This window comes from Geotrypetes seraphini, chromosome 15 (assembly GCF_902459505.1).
Source record: "Geotrypetes seraphini chromosome 15, aGeoSer1.1, whole genome shotgun sequence".
NCBI classification, from domain to species: Eukaryota; Metazoa; Chordata; class Amphibia; order Gymnophiona; family Dermophiidae; genus Geotrypetes; species Geotrypetes seraphini.
In genome coordinates, this window is record NC_047098.1 from 35,670,493 (window position 1) to 35,684,272 (window position 13,780).

A 13,780-nucleotide genomic window follows, 5' to 3' on the forward strand; every position below is an offset into this window, starting at 1 on the left:
GCCTCCCACACCGGCTAAAGCTGAAGTTGTAGCGCCGCGGTCTCCTCCTTTTAAGGGGGAGTCCGGGTGTTCTGGTGGTGATGCTGGCGGTGATGCATTGGGGGTGGGCGGAGCTCCCTCTTGCTGCTACCCCACGCTGCCTGCTTCCTTCAGCCTCTCTCCCGCTTCACCTCTCTCCCTCCTGCCGCTGTCTTCACCGGTGCCTGCTACCTCTCGCACCGGCTGAAGCTGAAGTTGTAGCACCGCGGTCTCCTCCTTTTAAAGGGAAGTCCGGGCGCTCTGGGGTGACGCTGGCGGTGACGCGTTGGGGATGGGTGGAGATCCCTCTCGCCGCTACCCCACGCTGCCTGCATCCTTCAGTCTCTCTCCCGCTTCACCTCTTTCCCTCCTGCCGCTGTTTGATAAATTTATATCTTGTTTAATATTGTATTTATGATATGTATATGTGGTGTATTTATATGAATTGCTGATTGTTAAGATTTTCTTGATGTAAACCACCTAGAACTCATTGCTATGGTGGTATACAAAAATAAAGTTTATTATACGTTCAGCTAGCCTATTGGGATGTACATTTTTTTTATTTCGGGGCTTGATTCTGTGGCGACAGTGGCCAGCTGCGAGACGGACCCTCCACAACCTAAAATGCGCAAGTTTTAGTCATCTAACGGTGACTCTATGCCCCAGGGTTCAGATACCTTTTCTGAGTGCGTGAGATTTTTGTGCTACGAGTTTGCAGCCGAGGATTCAGCTGCTGGCTGTTCTGTCCCCTCTGCACAGTCTCTGCCCGACGTTTCTTCCTTAGGGAGTTCAGCGTCTGCGCCAACTCCGTCTGTTTCTTCTTTGCAACCAGTTCAGGGGGCGCTAGTGGCGAATCCGGTCCTCGATGAGCATTTGGTTGCAAGGCTGCACTGCTCGGATTGGAAGATCTGGATTTGAATGCTGTTTCAGTGGATCCCTTAGGGGCTCCAGATCCTGGTGCTGATCAGATTGTGGTACTCTTGTTTAACTTTGCGGCACTGCTTGATCTGATCGCTCAGTTTTTGCAGAGCTTGAGCTTTGATGCTAAGCCTCCTCCTATTTCTGTTACTTCTCCCTGGCTTTGTAGCATGCACTTGCAGTCTGAGTCCTTTCTGTGTCATCTGGATATCAGTCTCATAGTTATGGAACAGTTTGATTCTCCAGATGGGCTTTTCCAGAATGTTAGCGCTATCTCTCGCCAGTATCCTGTGGCGCAGGAGTGACAGCAGCTGTTGGGGTGGCCCTCAGGTGGCACGTCACTGTTTAGTAACAGTTTTTTTACTCTGCTTATTTAGGAGTTACAGCTGCTATGGCGATGTCCTTTGTGCAGTGCCTGCCTAGCTTGCTATGTAGGCTAGAGACTGAGGCGGTAGAGCCTCCTCAGCTTCTGATGGTTGGGATGGACTTCATGATGGATTATTCTATGACCTTTTGAGAGGGCTGGCTTCAGAGTCTGCGTATTCTATGTCAGCCTGCTGAATGCTTTGGTTTCGGCAGTAGGCTGCTGATATGTCCTACATGGCAACTCTAGCCTGGCTGCCTTTTGAGGCAGTTGCTATTGGGTAATTGACTGGATTCCCTCGTGACTTCAGTGATGGATTGTCATCTACAGGTGCTGCCGGATGGTATGGCGCCCCCCCCCCCCCTTTTTTGGAGCTCCTGAAGGATTTTTTGTGCCTACAGACCATGTTCTCCTTTCTTGTCAGGGAGATCCATTCAGGGTTCCAGGGGTTGGTTTGCGAACTACAGGCATTCACAGCCTGCCTCTGCTCGACCTGCCTGTAGAAAAGAAAAAAAAAAAAAAAAGCAGAAGGTCTTTCTGCAGATACGAGGTCGGATCTTGGAGCATCTGCAGGCCTGGAGGCACATTGAGGCAGACCAGTAAGTCTTGGAATTTCTTCAGTCAGGCTACTAGCTGGAATTTGCCCAACCCATGTTAGATTGGTTTGTGGCTTCTCCTGCCAGGAGACCGAATGCATTGCGCATAGTCCAGGCTGCTGCTCAGCATTTCCTGCATATTTGAGCAATAGCGCTGGTGCCAAGTGCCTTTTCGGGCTCAGGCAGATACTCTGTATTATTGATCATACTAATGAATGGATCAGTAGACTAGAGATCTCTTCTGGATCTAATGTAACTGCAAGTGGCTTTCAAGCTTACTCGGTTCCAGATGGAGACCGTGAAATCAGTCTTTGCGGCAGTGGCTCAGGGGGAGTTTCTGGCTTCCCTGGATTTTGTGGAGGCGTATTTTCAGATTCCTATTTTTCCAGCTTATCACTGTTTTCTGGAGTTTCATGTGCAGGCTCAGCGCTATCAGTTATCGGCTCTGCCATGTGGTCTGATGACAGTGCCCTGGACCTTCACCACTGTGCTGGTGGTTAGGGCGACTCATTGGAGGAGTTCACCCATATCTGGATGACTGGTTGCTCAGAGCGCCCTCATTGGAAACTGGGCGTGCCACGGTGGAACAGGTATTCCGGGTTCTGGAGGACCTGAGCTGGTTTATCAACTTCATCTTCAGCAAAAGTCATCTGTCACCAACACATTCGCTGGATTTCTTGGGCGTGCTGTTCAATACGGCAGCGGATCCTGTAAACCTGCTCAAGGCTCGGAGACAGAAGCTGTGTTTGCAGATTTCTGAGATCTTTAAAAAAAAAAATAAAACCACAAGTTGATGTCTTCAGCTCATGACTACCTACATGTTCTAGGCTCCATGGGGGCCCACCGGAGGTGGTTCCTTCGGCAAGAGCATATTTGCATCCTCTTCAGCAGGCCTGGCTCTCTCGCTGGGTGCCTCACTGAGGTGTCTTAACCATGAAGCTGCCATGGACTTTGGAGGCTTCGCCCTCAGTCGCTCTGCCAGGGTGTTCATTGCACATTGCTTCTTGTTTGGTGGTAACCATGGATGCCAGCCTTTGGGGCTGGTGGGGCTCGCTGCCCCCTTCTCCTTCAGGACAACTGGACTCGTTACAGAGGAAGTGGTCCATCATTCGTCTAGCCCAAAAAAACTTCCTGAGGTTTCTGGAAGGGCTGGCGGAGTCCCGCCTTCTTTTCCTTTGGACGGAACATTATCTCCCAATGCCAACGGCGGCGCATGTGGCCAGAATGGACTATATTCAAGAGGGCTACTTCATCAGATTCTAGACACTGAGAGTAGACCCTGTTGCCTCGGGCGCTTCGGGTGATTGTGACGTGCTGAGGTCAGCTTCGCATCAACTTCATGACCTTGGCGGTCAGTGGTAGTGGGGGGGGGGGGGGAGGGGAAGTGCACCACATTGCTTCAGACGCAGATTCGAGCCCAGAAGCGAGGAGCTTGAGGCTCAAGTTCAGCCGTGGCCTCCAGCCATTCTTCATTACGTCTTTCCACCTGGGCCGAGGTCCTTCGGTGCTTGAGATTCATCCACGCTGCATCCTTCTAATGGCTCCAGATTGACCTCAAAGACTGTGGTGTGCGGCTCTGATCTGGTTGCGAGGTTGGCGCCTGAGCGTCTACCCAGTCCTTTTTGCTTGGACCCGGTTGTCATGGAAGTTCTGGGTCGCTTTGCTCTTCTGGCTTGGCTCTTGAGTGTGTGACCTTAGATTCTACAGGCTATTTGGAACTTGTGTTTGATCTACTGCTCAAATCTAAGAAGTTGTTAAAGGTGTCTGCCTACATTAAGACATGGAACACTTTTTTCCTTTGAGGTGACCAGACCTTTGTTTGGCTCTGGGTCACGGATCCTTCCTTTTCTTCGAGCTGGTCTGGATAAACTCACAGTGGCATCTTTGTGTGCCCTGGGGATCGGTCTGTCCTGTTCCATCTCAGGATAGTCGGTTCTAGTTAACATCACATCCGGTTATTGCTCATTTTTTGAAAGGGGCTCTTCGGTCCGGTCACCCGTTAAACTAACTAAACTAAACCTTAAGTTTATATACCTCATCCTCTCCACGGAAGTTAAGCATCTATTTTCGCTGTTGGACCTTGCCAGAGCTCCTTTTGCGCCTCTTCTGGATGCACTTCTATTGGACTTAGCTCTCATGACTGTTTTCTGAATGCCATCACATATGCCTGTGGGCATTGTCTTGTCAGGATCCCTTTCTCTACATTTCGGAGATACAAGTTTCTCTATGGACAGTTCCTTCCTTTTTGCAGATGGTGGTTTCAACTTTCCCTGTCATTCAGGAAGTATGTTTGCCTGTTTTTCAGCCGATGAGTTCCAAACATCAGGATTGGCTTATGAGGAAACTGGGCATTCTCTGGATGGCACTAACAAGTTTCGTCTTTCTGCCTTCTGTTTGGGCTGACTCATTTGTTGAAGTGTGGTGTTCCCGCTTCTAAGACCACGATTTCCCCTGCAAGAATGTAGGTGTGCGAAATGGCTCTACGGATTTGCCTGGAGGAGTCCTCTGTTTCTGTTCAGGCACATTTTGCCAGGAGTGTGGCTTCTTTGTGGTTCAAAACTAGATCTTTTCCTCCTGAGGAGTTTTGCAGGGCGGCAACATGGTTGTCTTTTCTACGTTTGCCAAATTCTACAGAGTGGGTACTGGGTTCTCTGTTTCAAAGGGCGGTGCAGCAAGTCCACCCTGACTACCGTATTTTCACATAGATAACGCGCACCGTGTAAAACGCGCACACGGGTATAGCGCGCGAAAAACAAAATTATGTACAGAAATTTTTATATACCGCGCACACCCGTATACCGCGCATGCCGCCCCGACTCTCCCGTCGCCGCCCGACTCTCCTTTTGCCCGTCCCGAGTCTCCTCTGGTCCCGCCTGCTCGTTTCCAGCCCTGCCCTGAGTCTCCTCTGGTCCCACCTGCTCGTTTCCAGCCCTGCCCCGAGTCTCCTCTGGTCCCGAATGCTCGTTTCCAGCCCTGCCCCATGGAGAAGCTGTCTACCTTGTTTTCGGATGCCAGCGAGCCCAGCTGTTTCCTCTGCCGGCGGTCCCGCCCCTTCTCTGAGCCCTGCTGCGCTGCTTCCTCTTCCGGCGGTCCCGCCCTTTCTCTGATGTCAGAGAAAGGGCGGGACCGCCGGAAGAGAAAGCAGCGCAGCACAGGGCTCTGAGAAGGGGCAGGACCGCCGGCAGAGGAAGCAGCTGGACTGGCATCCGGAAACAAGGTAGACAGCTTCTCCATGGGGGAGGGGTGGAGGCTGTGGGGGTGCGAGAGGTCCTTCGGGTGGGGGTGCGAGCGGTCCTTTGGGGTGGGAGTGCGAGCGCTCCTTCCGGTTGATGAATTGGGCGTCGGGGGGGGGGGGGGAAACTATGTAAAAAAAATTTTGTACAACGCGCTCACGCGTATAACACGCAAGGGTATGCGCGGTTCGTAAAAACCACGTATAACGCCCGCGTTATATGCGAGAAAATACGGTAGTTGGGAGACTGCTTTTGTACATCCATGTGGTCTAGAATGTCTCACCTATTGCACTGGAAAAGGAGATTATGTACTTACACTGGTGAGCTCTTTCCAGTAGATAGGTGATACATTCTAGACACCTACCCTGTCCTTGCTGTGCCTGCTTGCAGATTTTTGAGTTTAGGTCAGATGTCTTTCTCCCTGTGCTTCTCCTATCTGTTTTGTGGAGACCGGTTAGCCCTTTGGGGCTAGGGAGAGTTTTGTGAATGTGTTCTCCAAGTAGTGGCTAAGTGGTTAGAGCTACAGCCTAAGCACCCTGAGGTTGTGGGTTCAAATCCCACACTGCTCCTTGTGACCCTTGGCAAGACACTCAATCCTCCACCGCCCCAAGTGCATTAGATAGATTGTGAACCCACCAGGACAGATAGGGAAAAATTCTTGAGTACCTGACTGTAAACCGCTTAGATAACTTTAATAGGCTGTATATAAATACCTAAAATAAATAATTCCTGAGCTTCTTTGAAGCCTATATTGATGATTGATAGTGCTGTTTATTGTTTTGAGCAGAACACTATTGTTGCCAGTGCCTCTACTTCACAGATGGTAATGCCTCTCTATACTAGGGTACATACTGATTTGAGGAGCTAAGCCAGCCTGTGATGTACCCTAGAGGCGGAGTGAAAAACTTATAATTCTCTTCTGCAACCCATGCAAGTAAAGGGAAATAACCCTATGGTCTAGAACAGTGGTTCCTAACTCTGTCCTGGAGGACCACTAGGCCAGTCGGGTTTTCAGGATAGTCCTAATGAATATGCATGGAGCTGATTTGCATGCCTGGCACCTCCATTATGTGCAGATCTCTCTCATGCATATTCATTAGGGCTATCCTAAAAACCTGGTGTTGGGAACCACTGGTCTAGAACAGTGGTCCCCAACCCTGTCCTGGAGCACCACCAGCCAGTCGGGTTTTTGGGATAGCCCTAATGAATATGCATATGAGAGAGTTGTATATAATGGAGTTGACAGGCATGCAAATCTTCTTCATGCATATTCATTAGGGCTATCATAAAAACCTGAGTGGTTGGTGGTCCTCCAGGACAGGGTTAGGGACCACTGGTCTAGAATATCTCACCTATCTACTGGAAAAGAGCTTACCAGGGTAAGTACATAATCTCCTTTTAGAATGTTGAGAGGCAAAGAAATGGGGTGTCTGCGCTTAAAAAAAAAATTTTTAGCTGTATATTTTAAAACACATGCTTCTGTTTTCAAAAGAGTGATTTTACTGTTCTCAGATTTTCCAAATTACCCAGTTCCATTCAGGTCTAGCCCTGCCATGATGTGGATTAGGTGTCCACCTAAAGTGTCAGTATTCATGAGGTGGCAATGTGGCAGGAGAACATTCTCATCCATTCCTTTCCTGGGTCAAGCAGTGTCTCCCCTTTCACTTCCCCATGTGGTTGTTGTCACACTATCTTTTCTGGGACCACTCCAAAAGTTACACTTGGGGAGGGAAAATAGGAAGGAGAAAGAGAGATGCTAACCACCTGAGGTGGATGGGAAGGGAAAGAGAAATTCTGACCACTTTGGGGGAGATGAGCAGGGAATAATAGATATGGGGGTGGAGATATTTTGGATGGGTGGGGGAGAGAATGACCTTGATCTACCTGTAAAGGTAGTGGTCACTAAAGGTTCCCCTAGCGCAGGAGTCTTCCAAACATTTTGCCACGAGGGCCACATTGGGTACTTCAACACTTTTTAGCAGGCCTTAGTAAAAAATAAATAAATATGAATAACTCTAGATATGAGTTTTATTGAAAGCAGAAAATTTTATAAACTAATTACAGAGTATGAGATTAAATTATTGTATATTAATGATGATGAACACTACCAGCAAATTCTCATATTTTCATCACAAATTATAATAAAACATTATTAAAATCAGGAGAACTCCATACAAGCAAATATATGAATAAGTGAATACGCACACACCTTTAAATATAAATTTATGCAATTGCAAATTGAGTATTACACTGCACCACTGCAAGTATTCTTATGGACAATTAACCATAACAACTAGTAACAAACTTCCATATTCAATTTAAAGATTAGTCAAAGCGCCAGAGCTACCTAGAACGCCGCAAATTGACACTGTTGATCGAGGCCAAACAAGTATGAAGAAATACAGCAAAATATACAATTATGATTCAGTATTAAAGTTGTGAATATTATTAACATAATATGGAATATCAGTATATTTTGAGCACAATTTTGATTAATGCATTTGAAATCTATCAACACCCGTATTTTGGGTTTTTTTTGTGGATTCTCATTGGAAAATTAGTCCAAATGGTGCATTTCTGCACAACACTTCCACGGGCCGGATAAAATCATATCAGGGCCAGATGTGATCCACGGGCTGTACTTTGGAGAACTCTGCCCTAGAGTATTAGATACCTTGGGCCAGGCCTTATTCCAGGAAGGAAACTTTTGCCAATCCTGATTTTGAACTTACATCACAAAGTATTTGTTGTCCCTGCTTCTAAATATGGAAATCAGTTTCACAAATCTCAAAATGCATAGGGTTTCAAAAATTCATGATTGGCCCATAATCTCCCTCCTGGAACTGGGTACCTTGTCAGCTCTGTGTTCTGTAATATGAAGCCTATTAATATGCCTGTAGTTTTTTAATTTAAATCATATATAGCAATATTATCACATCAAAAATGCAATTGAAATGCTAGTTTAAAGATTTTTTTGAGACTTATAGGATCTGTTTTAAGAATGCTGCTCAGATCATCATCGATCCCTTGGGCTCCTTTTATCAAGGTGTGCTAAGGGGGTTAGCGCGTCAGTCATTTCATCACGCGCTAACCTCCACGGCAGCCTAAAATCCTAACACCTCGTCAATGGAGGTGTTAGGTACTAGCGCGGCAGGCGGTTTAACGCACGATATTCCGCACGTTAAACCGCTACCGCGCCTTTGTAAAAGGACCCCCTTATCTCATTTGTTTTTTTCTTTTTTACTTTTTCTTTATTTACATTTTACTTATTTACTTTTTGTTTTTTCATCTAGAAAATAATAAATAAATCTTAATATTATCATTTGGATTATTAAAATCGCCAAAGTAAGACACTTATCTTGTTATGTTAAGGTTTTGTCAGCTCAGGACTTGCCAATATGTTTCACCTCATCAGCTGTTCCCTAGACACAAATAATAAACAATTACTACACTCAATCTATATTTATGCATTCGTGTTAATGATATTTAAACAACTAATTGTTTTAGTTACCTTAGTAAAGTTGTCTCCACCATCAAGCCTAATAAGTTTTTAAGGACAAGATGGCGGCCACTTGATGGTGGAGACAACTTTACTAAGGTAACTAAAATAACTAGTTGTTAAAATGCACTAACACGAATGCATAAACATAGATTGAGTATAGTAACTGTTTATTATTCGTGTCTAGGGAACAGCTGATGAGGCGAAACATATTGACGAGTCCTGAGCTGACAAAACCTTAACATAATAAGATAAGTGCCTTACTTTGGCGATTTTAATAATCCAAATGATATAATGTTAAGATAGTATAGCTTTATCTATTATTTTCTAAATGAAAAAACAAAGTAAATAAAATAAGTATCATTCATTTTTAAAACAGAATGATAGATTGCTGCGCTCAATTCTGAAGATCCTATAAGTCTCAAAAAATCTTTAAACTAGCATTATGATTGCATTTTTGATGTAATAATCCTATATAATAAAAAGCTAGCCGCGCATGCGCACTTCTATTTGCGTGTTCCGTGTGCTGTAGGTCTGTGGCCGAAGGAGTGCGCATGCGCGCTTATACGTCACCAGCCGATCGCCTCCACAAGCAGGACTGCAGCCAGCCACCGATCTCCGTTCCTCCTGCACCATGGCACGCCAGGCATGTCCCTGCCTCCCCCGCCGCCGGCCTTGGGCTTCTGGGGGCCGGCGGTGCAAGCCGCCCGGCCGGTGCCGAGGCCCTGCCTCCCCGCTTCCGCCCTACACGGCGCCACCAGACCCGACAAAACGGCCCTACACTCACAGACCCGCGAGCAGGATTGCCATGGAAACCCAGCCGGAATAACATGCAGTCGCGCAAAGGTCAGTGAGAGGGGAGCAGGAGCTAAAGAGAGATTGAAAAAAACAAACAAACAACAGTGGACAAGGAGAGAGAGACACACAGACAGTCACAGAAGGACAGGGGGCTAAAGAGACAGATTGAAAAAATAACAAAACACAGAGGACAAGGAGAGAGAGAGAGACACAGGAAAAAAATGATAAACAGACATACAGCAGCCAAGGAGACAGACATACTTACATACAGCGTCCAAGTAGACAGACAGAGAGACAGTGGGCAAGGAGACAGCAAAAAAAAATACAAACAGCCAAGGAGACAAACAGAAAAAAATAAAAAATACAATGCCCAAGGATAAATTCAGGAAAAAAAAACATACAGACATACAGTGGCCAAGGAGTAAGACTGCAAAAAAGACATACAGACATACAGCAGCTAATGAGACAGACAGACTGACAGCGACCAAGTAGACAATCAGCAAAAAAACACAAACAAACACAGAAAGCAAAAAAAGAGAAACATACAGCGGCCAAGGAGACCGGCATGCAACAAATAGGAAAAATATAAAAACTTTTAATAAATCAACCATACGTAAAGAAGGAATAAAAAAAAAAAGGAAGAGACACCTACAGGGAAACACAGGATCAAGAGAAAACAGAAGTTTGCAGGAATCAGGAACATATAGAGAAAGGAGAGCAGAGACCCCTGCAAGAAGAGAAAAATAGCAAAGAGACTGGGGATGAGAAAGAGAGCAGAGATGCTTGCAGGGAGAAAAAGCTAAGCAGTAATGTTACAGCTTGAGAGCGCAGACTGAGGAAGAAAGCAGAGACAGCGCTACACAGGGAAATGGAGGGAGGAAAGAGACAGAAAGAAAAATACAGACAGACATAAATTCTAGCACCCGTTAATGTAACGGGCTTAACGACTAGTATTACTATAATATTAAGAGACATCACCTGTAATTAAGGTCCTTTGTTATCAGTTTAAACCAGTTGTCACTCTATGTTAAGACTTCCTAAAATAGTGTTTTTGAAAATCTTGGTCATGGTTCTGGCCCTGACTCTTACCCATTCTGGCTGTCCTAGGTAGCAAGGATAGGCAATATTGTGCTGCTGATGCTTGGCTATGTGGGACTCGTTTGAGCCTCATGGTATCCATAATCCTGTACTGTTCTTGAGATGGTTGATGAGAAGAGTGGAAGTACTGGCTTGGTGTGTCACAAAGTGACAAGTTACGCAAGCTAGTGGCAATCAGCAGGGACTTGAGAAAAGTAAAGAATGGGAAGACTGAGCAGTGGGGGCCAGGGAAGAGAAGGGTGAAAGTGAACAAGGAGGAGATGAATAAGGCTGACTTAATCTGCATAGCTTTTGGCCATCCTTGCTTTTGTCCACCAAAATAAACTCTAGCATTTACCCAGAAAAATTAGTCATTTTCTCCATTGTTTTTTTTGTCATTAATGAAAATAAAATAACTGAAAATGAAGGTTACTAATCCATTAAGGAAGAGAATTCATTAGGATATTATTACCTGTTGAGCATTCTGTTTCTCTGAGCTCTTTTTCTTGCTTCACATGAATGTTGAAAAAGTATCTGTTTTGCGATTGTGGTGCAGAAGGATGTGAATTTAGCAGCAGAATACTTGGCAGGCAACCAGTGGTAATTTTGATATATACTAATTTTGTGTGCAGGTACACAGCAATGACTAGGGTAGACATTAAAGTGGCAGAAGGACCAGCTGTGGTTATGAATTTCTCTCTGCAGCCTGTGGAGTTTATGCCTGCTGCTGACATTATACAGAAAGTGACCACTGGCCTAGCTTCTACCACCACATCCAGGCCTAGCACAATGACAACAGAAAGTACACCTTCCCATCATCAGCCCATTCAGCCGGAGGATTTCCGCCACCACCATTACTCTGATATGGAAATCTTTCTGAGGAAATACTCAAATGAATACCCAAACATCACACGGCTCTACTCTGTGGGCAATTCAGTGGAGTCACGGGTGTTGTATGTAATGGAAATTTCTGACAACCCAAACATTCATGAACCAGGTAAGGTGTTATGGCACATAAAAATAAATTTTGTAATATGAGCTTCTGTCTTTGCACAGACAACAATCTCTTCTGAATAGAAAGGAAGTATGGATTAATGTAGAGATCACAAACCTGCATTGTGCATGTTTCTATCTGATCTCCCTTCTCCTGATATTCCAGAATCCCTTAGGATTGGCAGTTTCAGTATTGCTATAATGGATAAAATGTGCAGTCCTTGAGTCATTCTAGATTCCAGCCTCTCCCTGAAACACCGTATTTCAAGAATGGTCTCTGTGATTTTCCATAAGTTAAGGTTTGTGAGACATTTATGTGAGGCCCCATCCTTTTCAACTTTCGCTCAGTAGTTCAGGCCTGCATTTTACCTTGCTTTGACTAAAATGGTTAAGGGGCTGGAGGAGTTGCCATACAGTGAGAGATTAGAGAAACTGGGCCTTTTCTCCCTTGAAAAGAGGACACTGAGAGGGGACATGATCGAAACATTCAAGATAATGAAGAGAATAGACAGTAGATAAAGACAGGTTGTTCACCCTCTCCAAGGTAGAGAGAACGAGAGGGCATTCGCTAAAGTTAAAAGGGGATAGATTCCGTACAAATGTAAGGAAGTTCTTCACCCAGAGAGTGGTAGAAAACTGGAACGCTCTTCCGGAAGCTGTTATACGGGAAAACACCCTCCAAGGATTCAAGACAAAGTTAAGACAAGTTCCTACTGAACCAGAACGTATGCAGGTGAGGCTAGTCTCAGGGTACTGGTCTTTGACCTAAGGGCCGCTGCATGAGCAGATTGCTGGGCACGATGGACTATTGTTCTGACCCAGCAGTGGCAATACTTATGTTCTTATGTACTGTAATAGCCTTTTAGTGTGAACCTAAAAGAAGCATCTGAGAGCCCTACAAATTGCTCAAAATGCCACAGCTAGAATCATTGCTAGTCCTGGGAAATTTGACTAACTGGCTTTAATCTCATTTTACTGGCTTCCAGTTGAACAAAGAATCATCTTTAAGCTTCTCTGCCTAACTTACAAAGCTCTTCATAACTTAGCCCCCCCTCCCCCAATTTCCACATTGTTGCAGCATTACCTGCTTACCAGGATGCAACATTCCTCTGGTGATCATCTTTTGGTAGCTCCCTCCATACGATTGGTCAGCTAGAAACTTATAGAAGATCTCTCTTCAGCATCATGGGACCTAAACTTTGGAGTGCTATGCTTTCACTTTACATACATTGTCTAGCTTTGGATCTTTCAAGAAAAAGCTCAAGACTGTGTTTTCCTTTGTGTCTATGGGGATTCCATGAATGTACCCACTGTCTTGGTTCGCAGTTTTTGTTAATTATGACTAACTGTTCATTGTCTATTGTTTCATTCAGGGCTGTGGAGTCTGAGTCGAGGAGTCAGAGACAATTTTGGGTACCTGGGTGGGTACCAGAAACTGAGGAGTCGGAGTCAAAGGATTTATCTACCGACTCCACAGCCCTGGTTTCATTTAATGCTGTGTATGTTTGTTGTAATCCACCTAGAATTTTGGATATTGCGAAATAGAAATGTAGAAAATAAAATAAATAGCAGAAGATGTGCACAGGAGTGGGTCAGGAGAGGATACTATAAAAAGTATATATAGAAGCAGTAAAGAACAGTTAATTTGACAAAAAAATCAACACTCGGCTTCTTGAAGTTAGGATAACACCAAGAAAGGAAATAATGTAAGGGTTTGTAATTTAAGAGGCTTGCGTGCATCTAAGCTGAAAGCTATGCCGTTGGTAGTTTCACTACCATCAGGGCCTCCCAAGGCAAACGGGTTTCAGTGGAGATGTCAGACAAACAGTGACTTGGCTATAAAATATGTCTGTCAGTACTGTAAATGCAAACTTAACCTTTTTTTTAAAAAAAAAATCTGACACCAAATAAGCACAATCAACATGTATAGAGAAATGCTGTTCCCCGGAGACAAGCAGGGGAGATGTAGGCACATTTGTTGATGAAGTCTTCTGATTGAGCCTTTGTGTTGGTGCTCTCCCCTAACAATAGTAAGCCTTTGGGCTTACTGGGCATGAGCAGAGGATCCCACCAGTGGCTCCTCCCCTCGCCCTGTCAGTTTTTCCTTTGCTGCTCCTGAAGGGTTACAGCTCTCCCTCTCTCTCAACGAAAAACATAAAAGATGGGAAAGAGATTTTACATAGTAACATAGTAGATGATGGCAGATAAAGACCCGAATAATCTATCCAGTGTGCCCAACCTGATTCAATTTAAATTTTTTAAATTTTTTCTTCTTAGCTATTTC

At 45.0% G+C, this 13,780-nt stretch overlaps 1 protein-coding gene across 1 annotated transcript in view; it reads left to right on the forward strand.

The window, feature by feature from the left end:
* Window positions 1-13,780, forward strand: part of CPD (carboxypeptidase D) — a 96,249-nt gene that overhangs the window by 39,956 nt on the left and 42,513 nt on the right. Inside the window, exon 5 of the mRNA XM_033921703.1 lies at window positions 11,136-11,500. Coding sequence (XP_033777594.1) covers window positions 11,136-11,500 — 365 coding nt within the window. The remainder of the gene's footprint in view (window positions 1-11,135; window positions 11,501-13,780) is intronic.